This window comes from Poecilia mexicana, unplaced genomic scaffold (assembly GCF_051168715.1).
Source record: "Poecilia mexicana isolate PSO_F unplaced genomic scaffold, ASM5116871v1 scaffold_19, whole genome shotgun sequence".
NCBI lineage: Eukaryota > Metazoa > Chordata > Actinopteri > Cyprinodontiformes > Poeciliidae > Poecilia > Poecilia mexicana.
In genome coordinates, this window is record NW_028263388.1 from 12,600,121 (window position 1) to 12,613,371 (window position 13,251).

The following is a 13,251-nucleotide window of genomic DNA, read 5'->3' on the forward strand; positions in this document are numbered from 1 at the left end:
CCCAATCTGTCACTCCAGAGCCATTGTCCCAGTCCTACATGTAACAGAAAAGAGACTTGTCAACCAGGCCAATAATGCCCAGAGTCTTCACCATCTCAGGATGAATTCTCTGCACTCCAGGCAACGTGCTGATGAGGAGCTACCCGCTACTAACCGAGTCATGTAGCGGAAGTACATTTTGAACTTGGAAAATTTGCTTCCTCTACTAAGGACATGGGGACTGGATTAAGGAGATCCTCAAAGTTATTCTTTCGTTACCCAACCAGGTCCTTTGTGTGGGTCAGCAGCTCAAACCCTATGCCAAACAAGACATTTCTGTGTCACTTCCAGAGCTTTCTTGAGGCCAACCAAAAGTCCGTCCCCGTAGCTTCTCTGAATTGCTCCTACACCTCCATTTTTTCTCATGCATGAAGAAAGCCATCCATTAACTACCAACAGGGCTGTCAGTTCTGCTATATTGTCAATGAACTTTTTTTTGTTGTTGTTTTGGTGTAGCATTATTGAGTAAAACATTTGTGCACCTGCTCCTGGCTTTCTCAATGATTTATTGCTGTAGCCACACATCATCAGAACAAGTCAAGAAAACGCTACCAAGTTCAGAGTTTGCTAAACGTTCCTTTGCCTCCTTTCTTGACAGATCGCTCAGGCCTGACGTCTGTGGACAAGATAGAGAAGTGCCAGGAGACATACCTGCTGGCATTCGAGCACTACATCAACTACCGCAAGCACAACATTCCCCACTTCTGGCCCAAACTCCTGATGAAGGTGACGGACCTGCGGATGATCGGCGCGTGCCACGCCAGCCGTTTCCTTCACATGAAGGTGGAGTGTCCCAACGAACTGTTCCCGCCGCTTTTCCTCGAGGTCTTCGAGGAACAGGAAGTGTGACACGTGCAGACGCCAGCGTGTGCAACGGGAAGCAGGAAACGGGAGACGGGCTAAGCCACAGAGACGCGTGGAGAGTCTCATCGGCAGGAATTTGCGTTTCTTCGACATCAAATTCACAGTTTGTGGTTACAAAGAAACTGGATATAACCGGAAAGAAAACACACACCAGCAACGGGAGAATGGAACAAGAACCTCCTCCCTTCTCTTTCTTACACCTTCTCCTGTTTAAACATCCGTGTGGGGGCCCTTCTGTCTGAGCAAGCTGTTTTGTCCAGAAAGAGTTGTTGCCATTTGCCAAGACACATCCACAAACACATAAAAACACTCACACACAGAGCCACAGCTTGTTTCACCTCAGTTCTTCAGGGCAGCGTCGTTTGTGGGGATCAGGTTCCCCTCCTTGTTTCCTTTTTTTTTTTCTTTTAAGCTTCTCAGCGCTCACGTTTTGAAGCAGCATCAGAGCTGGTCAGGATCTTTCAGTATTATTTCTGAATAAGTGTTAAAACGGTAGTTCAGAAAACACGGCGTCATTTCTCACAGTCATGTGAGCAATCGGCAAACACTGCGAGCTAATTTTTTAATTTTTTATTTTTTTCCACATTTCTTTGGTGTGCAATGGCGCCAATGGATGCAAAAGCAACCAGACTCGGCTGCCAGGTAAATCAACTCAATCTGAGCCGTTACTGCTGTTTTGTTGTTTTGTTTTGGAGCTGCTCCTCCTCTAAGATCCCACTGAAACAGGTGCTATATTTATATAAAAAAAGGCTAGTCCAGTTCGATGAAAATGTTCTGTCAGCCTTTAAAAAGGGGGCAGACCAAATCTACTTTTTTTTCTCTTTTTTTTTTTTTTTTTTGTCATTGGACCGGCTCCTGTGACTCATACACACACATCCATACACACATACATACATACATATGTGCAGGCGGTCCTCGTCGCTGCCTGCGCAGCTCTCATACCGTCGTATGAATGACAATGAAGCGCTTCTGTCTCCGAGGAGTTACGACTCTGAAAGAAGGAAAGGAAAAACGCGACGGGAGGAGGGAGAGATTCCCTTTGAGAAGCAGAAAATAAGGAGGAGCGGAGGCAGGGAGAGGAAATGCGGCGTAATACCTGGACTGGGGTCAGAAGTAAATCTTCTGCACCCCGTCTGCCTCCGTCTTCATTTGACACACACATTTATATGAAAACACACAACTTCACCTCAGAGTAACATAAATGCCTCATTTTACTGTACACACTGCACGACAGTGTCGATTTAAAGCCCTCATCCGTAGGGTTTCTACAGAGTCCTCTCCTCATGGACTCAGCTCAGTGTGGCCCCTGCAGGCTTCCATACACACTTGCCTTTTTTAAAAAAAAACAAAAAAAACAAAACGAAAAGAAAAGAAAAAAAAAAGAAATCTATGAGAGTCACCGAGAGCAGGCGAAAAGGCCAAGAAGGCTACCATTTACCTCAAATACGGACACACCCCGAGGATGGGGCGGCCATGCTGCCCCACGGTGTCAGGCACTACCTCACCTCTGTGGACATAGGGCAGCTGCCCACAGCCAGACATACATCGTTCAACTGGTTTCATATGTGGACTAACACAAAAGTTCAGACTTTTCTTTTTTTGTTGTTGTTGATTTGCATAGCGGCACAAAAACACTCAAAGAACACACACAGACACACATTTAACTCTCTCACTTGGTTCTAATGAGAAACCGTACAAAAAGACAGGAGGGCCGACCACCCTTCCCCACCCTGCGGGGGCGGGGGGAGTGGTACCCATTACATTCGGATCATCTCGTTGTTCTGTTATTTGGGACCAAGCGTCATCCTTTTACCCCCTTCTGTGGAAACAGAAACTGACTTACAGGAGCAACAAATGAACGGTGGGCACCACCCCCCCCCCCCCCAGCTTAGACCACCTCAGAGAACAAGCAAGGGGAGCAGACGGGGCACAGCGAGCAAGCGCCCACGATGGCCACGCCCGCTGAATTAGCGCGCAGAGACCGGGCATCTGCAAACGAGCGGCTTTCCACAGCTCACCAATGATTTCTGCCACTGGATATAGAACAAAACTGGATGTCTTGTGATTGATGGTCACCACATTAGATTTACAATCATGGGGAAAAGAAAGTTTCCAACAAGGTCGCTGTCGTTTTAGTTTCAAAATTTGTGCCAGACCCTCAGACATTTTAGAGGCTTTAAATACTTCATAGTCCTAAGCGTGCTTTTCTGCTACATTGATCTTTAATGTAAACAAAACAAAGAGGTTTTTGTTTTTTTTATAAGTGTAGTTCCAGGTCACTTTCTCCTATTTGTACTCCTATTTTGTGCCTATGCATAGTTTTATTTCCCCTTCCCACATAAATTTGCTGCTTTAAAGCTAAACCTTTCGTAACTGTGTACTTAATCGCTTTGTTTCTATTGGTAATTAAAGTGTAAATGTAAAATATAGAGATGATATTTAAAATCTTTAAATCTAAAAATGCGAAAAATCGTATAATTTAATTTAAGTGTATGTTGCAAGATTTTAACAGGTTGAATTTTATTAAATGTAACATTTTGACATTTGTCCAGTGACCAGTGTTGATTTCCACCTTTGATTAGTACAGTGATAGAAAAAAAAAAAACTACATTGAATGATCTACTGTAGGTTTTATTAGTTTATCTAATCACTGTAGATTAGCCTCCACTTTTCATTACAGCAAAATATTCCCTGTTGAGTTTGGTGTCCCTGTCCCGTTGAGTCCAAATTTCAGCCATGCTTCAGCTGTCGGACATAAGAATTCTAATTTCACTCTAATAATACATTGTTTTATAGAGGAATATATGATCAAGCCGCCTTTTTACTGAGACAGCAAATCAAGGCCAAATCATCCCCCTTCCACCACTGTGCTTGTCAGTTGGTGAAGGACTTTGTTCCTGAAGTCTTACGACTCACTGCCGACCAGGAACCCAAAGTCACGCCACTGTGATTTGATATCGCTACAAAACGTAACATTTAACATGCTCGTTGGGTTTTCACAGTTCTTACGAGTATTGCATGTTTTCATTTTGGGGCGGAATTAGTTTTATTTATTTTTTATTTTTTAACTTTGGGCAGCTTCCAAGTTTAAATCATAAACTCAGTGTAGAATGTTCAGAAATGGCCTTATAGTCACCCCGACATTGGCGGCACCAACAGTTCCTTCCATCAACTCTTTGCTGATGTCTTTCTACCTTGACATTGTGCTAGCCCACTAATGTTTGACTCCTGACCAGCTAACTGTCAGAACGCCCATTTTGAAGAGGCTTCTGGGTCACACTTGGTGAATTGATTTCTACTAGACTTACTTTTAAATCCCATGGCAACAAAGGCGGAGTTTCTTTTTGTCATGATTGTAATCAAATGTCTTGTGTATCCCAGTTCTTGTCACTATATTAGTAATGTGTAAAACATCCGTGGCAGACATCATACATGAGGCAGCTGAATGACTATTAAAGAATACACCATCTGTTAAAAAAGCCCACTCTGTTCCTTCAATTCTGGGTCCATGCCAAATCTGGGTTCCCCTCCTATAAAAGAGTCGGTTCTATTTAAATGTCAAGCAGCAGTCCTGTACATAATGGATAACTCACACCTCTACCAGATGGATAAGCGTCCGCAACGGAAAGTTAAAGAGGACCAGGAATGTTGCTCCTTTAAGCACATCAACAGCTTCTGGGATTCATCACTTCTCCTGCTCTGCCATCCTCTTGGCCTTCCCTGGAGCTGAGCTCAAGCCGTCATTACATCCCCATCCAGCCTGGCTAGTGGGAGTTTTTGCACTACTGGAGCGGTCCTCACTTTCACCCTTTCCTCTTCAGAGTTTTATCTGTACACATTTGTTGGCCCAACTCACCCCAAATGGGAATCCTTGACCACTCTGTATAACAGAGGCTGACAGCCACAGTGGCCTCAGGCCCAAACCTTTCCTGTTGCCGGCGTCACGCCGACAACCCAGAGAAAAACGGGGATGGGGGAGTTGCGAGAGACCCCTGCATGGGAGGGTTTGGAGGGCTGTGTAGCACTTATCGTCTTCTCGTAATCATCATCATCATTACATTTCAGATCTGGGGCCCTCCAAATTGTTTTTCCTCCTCTTCTTAACCTTGCTGTTCCCCCACGGGTTTGGCCAAGAATCGCTGACACCAAACAGGATCCAGGCCTCTCCACCTTGTGAGACAAGGCTGGCCATAAACGCCTTTCAGAGAGGCGCCACCAATTGAATGTGAACAGCAAAGCAGTAGAGGCGAAATCGAGAGATTTGAAGACGCAAGGAAGCAAAAGAAAACAAAATGCCATTATTAACTTTGATTAAAGTGGGAATTGTGGATGGGGAAATGTTGGATATGCAATGTCCCTCCCCCCGCCCCCAAGTTAGGTGCCCCAACCTCTTCTCCCACACCAGCCGAGGACCCCAAATGAGACCCCCCGTCCCCACCACCTCCTCCTCTCAGTTCCAGTTGAAAATTTTAATACTGTGGGGGTCGGAAAAGAATATCCCACATTCCAGAGATCGAGGTTTGGATCACCTCTTTGTTAAACAACTGAAAGAGGAGTGTAAGAAATCTGATGTCCTTTTGTTGAGCTGACTGAGTTTTTGTGTGTAACTGAGGGGGTTAAATGCTGCTTTTCTTTATGGGACAAAATGAAATCTGAAATGATACGAATCCATAAAGCAAAATTAAAAAAAGCGAGGACTTTAAAAAAAAAAAGACTCCTAAACAGAATTATTGGAGATTTTCTTTTTCCTTGTTTTCGTATATTTCTTTGTATTTTGATGCTTTAACTGCTCTGTGTAAAAGAGAGAAGAAAAAGAAAATGGCTGTAGTCACTTTTTGACCATGTGTGCAGTGTAACATTGGAGAAATTTCTCTTCTTTTGCCCACATCTGTCTTTTGTGTTGAGAAGCCAACTGATGCGTTTTGTCTCGTGTCTCTCCAGTTGTCTGTCCTCTTTTATCAGAGGAGGAACTCAGAGCCAACAAAACAGGAGTTGCTTTTTTTTTTATATATACGTATATATATTTCTCTTTTTGTAATGGAATACAACAGAAAATAATGCAACCTTAAACTGAAAACAGAAAAAAAAAAAACTGAAACACAAGCCTGTCATACCTCACGCAACACAAAACTCATACGAACTTGGGAGGCGTCGTGTTTTGCAGGCACATGTAAAAATGCAGAGATGCATATAGACTAAAAAGGAACAGAGAGTTACGTGTCGGGCCTGTGTGTACAAGTTCAGCTCAATAAATTAGATTATTATTGCGAAGTTAATTGATTTCAGTAATTCAATTCAAAGGAGAAAATCACATGTAGGACTTCTTGCACACATTGATAAATTCCAAATATTTATTTCTGAGTTAATGTTTATGAATATGGCTCGAAGTTGAAAAAAAACAAAACAGTTTTTCTGAAAAAAATAAATAAATAAATTGTACCAATATGTTATGGTCTACAGAATCATGAGGAAGACTACTGACTGGACAGCTGACAGTTTAGCCATTGACAGGCTTTACAAGGAGAATGAAAGTCATTGGCTGAGGCTGAAGCAGCTTACTATATTATTATTATTATTATTATACTTGGTCAAGGTTCTTTTTGCATAAAATACAAAATGATTTGACTCATTATTGGCATATTCACCAATTCAGATTTTTCTGTGGAACGCAACTCCAAATTATTTGCAGAAAACCTGCCTATTTGCCTTTTTTTCACCTTTTTTTAAATGTATTTTTTACTGAAAATGCAGCTTAGGAGCAAGGCTACTTGACACTATTGGTTGGTATTTGCAAATCCAGGAGTAGTATTTATTTTTCTTGGCGTCATTTGGCTGTTCCCTGGAGTACAGAGACAAGGTGAACTTTAGATATTGACTCCTGTGGTGGCATTAAGACAGTTTCCACTGTGCGTATTATTGCATATTAAGGTATATTTGGTGTTTGGTGTAAAATGGTCAGTTTCAGGAATTTTTTAACAAGGGCTTGTAAGTATTTCAGGATTTTATCTATTTGCGGGTGGTTGTGGCCCCTTACTGTTGACATAAGAGCTAGGAAACAAGATTAGCTTCTCCAAAGTTCTCTAAATTATATTCAAACTTTGTCCCTCCACTGAACTTTCTATTATTAAGCTTGGTGGAAACACTCTTTGCATCCAGTTTTTTTTAGCCATAGTTTTATGTTGCTCTTGCAGACGACATCCGTCACTTTCTGCTGGTCAATAGTCAAGTCTGGAGTCTTCCAAAAAAAAATTGTGCTGACCATAACATGGCCATAAAATAACATCCTGTTTTAGTGGTATATTTTTCTAAGAAACATAATTTGGGGTTTTCATTCATTTGTAAGCAAGAATCAACAAACTGTCACTGTATGCAATACATCTATAAAATGAGTTTTACTTTGTAAAACAGAATTACTGAAAAGAATGAACTTTTCTATGATATTCTACATTATTGAGATGCGTCTGTTGGTTTTTCCTCAAGGTTTGGGGCCCTCTTATTGATTTGGATCTCAGATGAACCCAAGGACATGTTTGCTAAAATCACTCAGCACTTCTCTGACTGTGTTGTAGATCATGACGTAAAACAAAATGTGAACGGCCCAGAGACTGAGGGATGTTTGCTTCTGTAATGGCTGATTGTTTTATAGAACTGAATGTAGCTGAAAGGGAGGGGGGGAGGGCGCTGGACCTTAACCTGGCACCCACAACCCAGCTTCCACTCACCAGCAGAGAGGATAGTGGTGTCACACAGACATTAGGGGGAAGAAAAAAAAAAAACTGAGAGGATATATTGCCCGTTTGCAAGGTGCAATACTTTTGTATGTTTTCGGTTTGGATTTAGTTTTTGTTTACTTTTTACTTTTTTCAGGGGTGGGGTGGGGGGGACATGATCAATGATGTAAATACAAAAAAAACCATACAAAAACACTCAAGATTCATTGTAAAAAGTCAACTTTACCGCTCCATCCCATTGTCATGTAAGTGAAGACAACAAAAGAAGCGAAGAGATGTGTAATGCTTGTTACAACTTTTTTACGTGTGCACGCTCTCACATGTGCATGCAGGTCCATAATCAAAAGTGCCCCTTGACATTAATCATAACCCCCTGTGCCTCGTCTTGTTTGCAAAGAGATGAAAGCCTGTACCCTCTGTAGTCTCATGACGACATGAAGCGCTACACGTGTGGCTGTGGGTTTTTGTGTATGCGTGCTCAGATATTGTCCTTTAAAACTGATGATGCGAGTGGTGACAGTAGCTCAGTTAGCTGCAGGAAAGGAAAGAGGAGATGCATGCTAAGACTCTTTGTCTAGCATGTGTTTCAGCTAACCCAGCTGCTAAGCACTCGCATTGTTGTCGAAGTGTAAAATGGATCTGAACGTTTGTCCAAAGCATCTTTGGGTTCCGTAAGCTAGCTCGGAAATGTTGCAACATCAGCTTATACCGGCCCCAGTTACACTAATATTTTTTGAAATTCTGTTGGTTTATGTATGTGTGCTTCTGGGAGAATATTCCTTTCCCCCCCCCCTTTTCTGCCCTTGATACATAAAATGGAGTGTAAATGGGGTCTTAGATGATGACAGCAGTTTGAACTTTCCATTGTTTTAACTACAGATGCATTGCACCAATTCACAACAAATGTCATATCAAAGAAGTTTGAAAACAAAAAGACCCAATTTATATCTATAAATATAATCAGTTCAATATGATCCAATCAGATTGCAATTCAGTTAAATGCAGTCCAGTTCAATCCTACTTATAATACAATGCACTCAAGTTTACAATGGCAATTGCTAAGACATTCTCTAAGGAACATACGGTTCTCTTGTATCTGACACAAAAGGAATTATAAAAGTTATAATGTTATGGATACTCTCAGTATCCATAACGTCAGTATCCTTACCATTGATGGGTTAAGTAAATAGGTCACGGGAAAACTGGCCGTTTGATTGGTGCTTCTTCCATCCTCAGACCATCTACTGAGCTCAAAGAGAAACTTTTAAATCCAGCCCCAACTAATTTTGCTCAATTCTCATATGTTGATGCTTTGGACAAAGGTGAAGATTGTCTGTAATGTCATTTGTTTTGTTTTGTTTTGTTTTCTTATTGGTTGTGTTTGGTTCCCTGCCCCTCCCCCTATGCCAAATATAGAGTTTGTTGAGACATGCAAACAGCAAGATGTCTATGCAATCTCCCCTCCTAAATCTTTTTTTTTTTCCCAAAAAAGAAAGACAAGCTCACTGTAACAACGAGCCAGTCTGACTAATTAAAATCAAATTTGGCCTGGCTTGAATTCCAGAGGCTCTTTGCATGACCCAAAGACCCTTGCTGCTCTTGTGTGGGCACATATCCCGACTGCTCAGCGGAGATGGCCTTCTCGCCCAGCTTTTTTGGCCGGTCCTGAGGCGCAGGAGCTCTTCCCAGCAGTCCGTATCCCACAGAAGCAGGCGGGGTTCATTGGGATGTTGTGGAAAACAAGGACTCAACGAGATGTGCTGTTTTCTGTGAATTGCTCAGAGTGAGATGCGCGAGTCTTGGTGTGCGCGTGCATGCTCGGGTTCTGCTCATGCTTCCTTAATGGGATTGGTGCATCAAGAAACTTAGATTTTAAAATTAGGACCAGTAGCTAAATTTAATCCCGTTTGCTGCCTTTATATACAGTCACTTAGTTCAATGTAATGTTAGTTCTTAGATTTGTGCTTTAGCTTGTGTTTACTTAAAACCTTAATGCTTTTGATTCTGAATCGGTTTCACTTACGTAGATATAAAGGATGTTCACGTTTTTGAGATGAAGATTTAAGACCGACCTGATTTAGCTTTACACTAGCACTTAACATAAAGAGCACTTTGAATGGCCCAAACATGATAAAAAAGGTCTTTGTGGTAATTTCTTAAAATGTACATATTTATAAATTGCATATAAGGTTATGTATATTTAAAAGATTTTTAACCCCAAAAAGAAGGAAAAGAAAAATATTAAAAGAAATATTTAAAGTTTACTATAATTTATAATGACGTGCAATAACTCATTGAGTTTCACATCTAATCAGAAAGTCCTTCACACATTTGTGGGGATTAATGCACCTTTCCACGAGAGCACCGGCAAGACCCAATCAGCATGCACGCACACACGAACACAAATGACTTTTTGTTACTGGGTAAAGAAAGTTATTGAAGGATTCTCTCAGGTAAAAAAAAAAAAAAAAAAAAAAAAGAACATTTTCTAATAAATGATGGTGAACCTTAGATTGGAAACCCTTGTTATTCGTCTTTTTGGCCTCCCAATGTGCAGTTGTGCATTGTGTCTGCTTTCTGTCCTGGATGGGATTCCAGAAGAAAATTAATTCTAACCAAACGCTAAGTTTCCAAGTTTTAGTCCCAGTGAAAATGAACGACGCTCACCTGGTTTTGGTAGATGGTTTACACCACAAAGGAAGGCAAATTTGTATCGCATGAGTGTTTTCAACCCTTGTTGGGTTGGAGTTTGTGCTGCTATTGAAGCCCACCTCTCTCATATCAGGTAAAAGGAATATCCACACACAAAAAAAATGTTAAAACAATCTGGCACTTTCTCTTTATTGCTGGTCTTTCTTTTTTTTTTTTTAATTTAAGATTAAAAGAGTATCATTTTTGCTGAAAATTATGATTGGTTTGAATAATGACATTTTCACTGTGCTGGGGTGTCTTTTTATCTTTTCATGCACAACACTTTAAGTTGATTAGGTTTAGGCTCTAAAAAGTATCCATGTAGCTAAACAATAGTTTTAAATTATATTTATTTATAAATAAGGACAAAAATAAATATATTACCTTAAATATATTAATTTTCAAATTAACCTTAACACTTCTTTTTAATCATTGTGTATTATAATTTAGATTTTACCCTGTACGTTAAAGACACGGTGGAAAATTTATAGATTTATGATTTGAAAAAAATAAATAAATCACTTATGGGTCTCTAAAAATATCCTTTTTACTCTGACTAATGATTAAGTTTAACATTTCTTTTTAATAAACCTTACTTTCTTAGTGATTTTGTAGTCACGGGGGTTGTATTTTCCGTTTTGTGTTTCTAACATGATTCTTAACATTCCCAGGTAAGTACATGACGCGCTGTGCAGTATCTCAGATACTGGATAGATTTTGACTTTTCTCAAAACCAGGCTATGCAAAGTTCCTGCTTTTTCTTTACACTTGCTCCCTTTTATAGTCAAAACCTCTTGCAGCCATAAATAGCACTCCCTCGCATTGAGGCTGGACGTACAGAAGCACATGACTCCCATCTAAAACCCAGCATCAGTCTTCGTAGGTGTGGAGGTGAAGGAACCTGACCCCACCCCCGACACACACACGCACGCAGAGACCCCACACACCCCTATCCATCTGATGACATGATGCTCTTAAGTGATGGGAATAAAGAAAAGCCTTGCATGTGTAAAACCGTGCATGCCAATGTCTTTGTGGGAGGATTGAGTTGTGTGTAAGAAAAACTGTGTCAGCGCTTTGTTGTGACTGTCTCTTCGATGGCGTGTGTTGGTTGACCTGCTTCACTTTTTCTTCAAAAACCCATCAAAAAGCACCTTTTAAGGCCTCGGCGAGTGTAGAACAGACATTTGTCCTGTCCCAGACCAGTATTATTCCCTCAGATGAATTTATCACACTGACAGGCAGACGTATATGAAGAAAAAAATAAAATAAAATAAAATAAAAGGGTGCGAGGGAGGAGGGGCTTGGGAACCATTTCTCATCTTTGGCAAGATTGCAAGGTAGAGAAAAATGAATTTCAAGAAAAAAAAAACAGAAAATAGATACTTCAAAAGAGAAACGTCAGCAGCTTTAATCAACAAAAGCTGCGTGACTACAGAATAAGGGAAATCACTGGCACAGATGAAGAGTTTGGATCTTTGTAATTCACTTCAAACGTTCACATTATTGATTGCTTTAATCGCCCTCATCCCTCATCATTTTCCTACAATTTGTTTTATACTTCGGCAGGTGATTTATTCTAAAATCTGCACTTTTATAAGGAAAAAAAAAAAGGATTTGAGGCTTTTCAGAAGGAAGATTCAGGTGCTACACTGAATCCACAAACTGGGCACAAAAGTGAGTTTGAAAGTTTTAAAACTCAAAGTTGTTTTAGTGGTGCTGCGTATCACAAGAGTTTGCTGGCCAGTCAAACACAGTGGGATTATGATCATTAAATCCTTAAACCTTTGGAAATGTGAGCAGGTACCAAATCTGGTAATCTGCATTTCCCTAAAGTTTGTGACCATAAGGAATCGCTGTGTGCTCGATATCATCTTCATCTTTTTTTTTTTTTTGACTTAACTTTCCACTAAAGTGATCAGGTGCAGCGGTCTGTGGAAAGTCCTTTAGCAATGAGTTTTTGTAGTTTGATGATTATAAATGACCATCAAGCCAGTGATCCCAATTATATTAAAATGTCAGAAATCATTATTTCAGTATCCAAAGTTTGTTTACTTTGTTTCATATGTAATCCAATTTTTAGAGAAGTGGCATTCATTTTATTTTTACTAGCATGAACCCATATAAACATGAAGATTTGCAGAAATAAGTCTTTGAAATCTATCACTCGGCGTGTGTAAATCCACATAATCACTTTTTGGACTCAATTACTGAAATAGACTCGATGATCTAAATTATTGACATTGTATTTAGAGTCGCCAACATCGATATTGGTGGCTATGGCGTGGATTAAAAGGCATGAAAATACTGGGTCAGATAGGGAAACTTTTTTGCTGCTCAGATCGTCTGCATAGAGATTTATAGTCAAATGGTTTTATGGAAAAGTATATGTATAAATGAGTGAGAGTGTGCAGATTTTAGCTGAAATTTTAGTAGTGGTTAGAAATTAGAAAGGTGAGGCGTCAAGTTTGGGAAAGATATTGTATTAGGAAAGATATACAATGTATTGTATGTTTTTTTTTTGTTTTGTTTTGTTTTAAATCTTCAGATGATTAACTGGCCTCAAAGGGTGCTTATTGTTCTCATTGTGGTTCAACCTGTTTCCTACTCCGCCAAATGCCCACAATCACATCACACCATCCACTTACATGCACGAGCCTACTGTGAAATCAAAAGCATCGCTCGCTTCTCGGCAACTTGCTGTAAAGGTATTCGCATCTCGTAAACTTCAGCGTGTTTCACGTACACGCAAGTAAAATCCAGTGCAATCAAGGCTAACCACTTAAACTGACAGATCTGGGAGCAAATGTCTTTGCTCACTGCTGCATGCACATAAAACTCTGCATGTCTATATCAGAAAGCTGGAGTGCACAAGTACAACATGTCTTTTATGCAGCAATTAGTGTGAGGTAAATGCTTCTACTGA

The 13,251-nt window shown here is 40.3% G+C and overlaps 1 protein-coding gene across 2 annotated transcripts in view; it reads left to right on the top strand.

The window, feature by feature from the left end:
* Positions 1-11,704, top strand: part of LOC106913185 (thyroid hormone receptor alpha) — a 130,317-nt gene extending 118,613 nt beyond the window's left edge. For both annotated transcript variants that reach the window (XM_014979920.2, XM_088001010.1), the window contains one exon: positions 638-11,704. In XM_014979920.2, coding sequence (XP_014835406.1) covers positions 638-888 — 251 coding nt within the window. In that variant the 3' untranslated portion in view covers positions 889-11,704. The remainder of the gene's footprint in view (positions 1-637) is intronic.
* Positions 11,705-13,251: the final 1,547 nt, after the last annotated feature.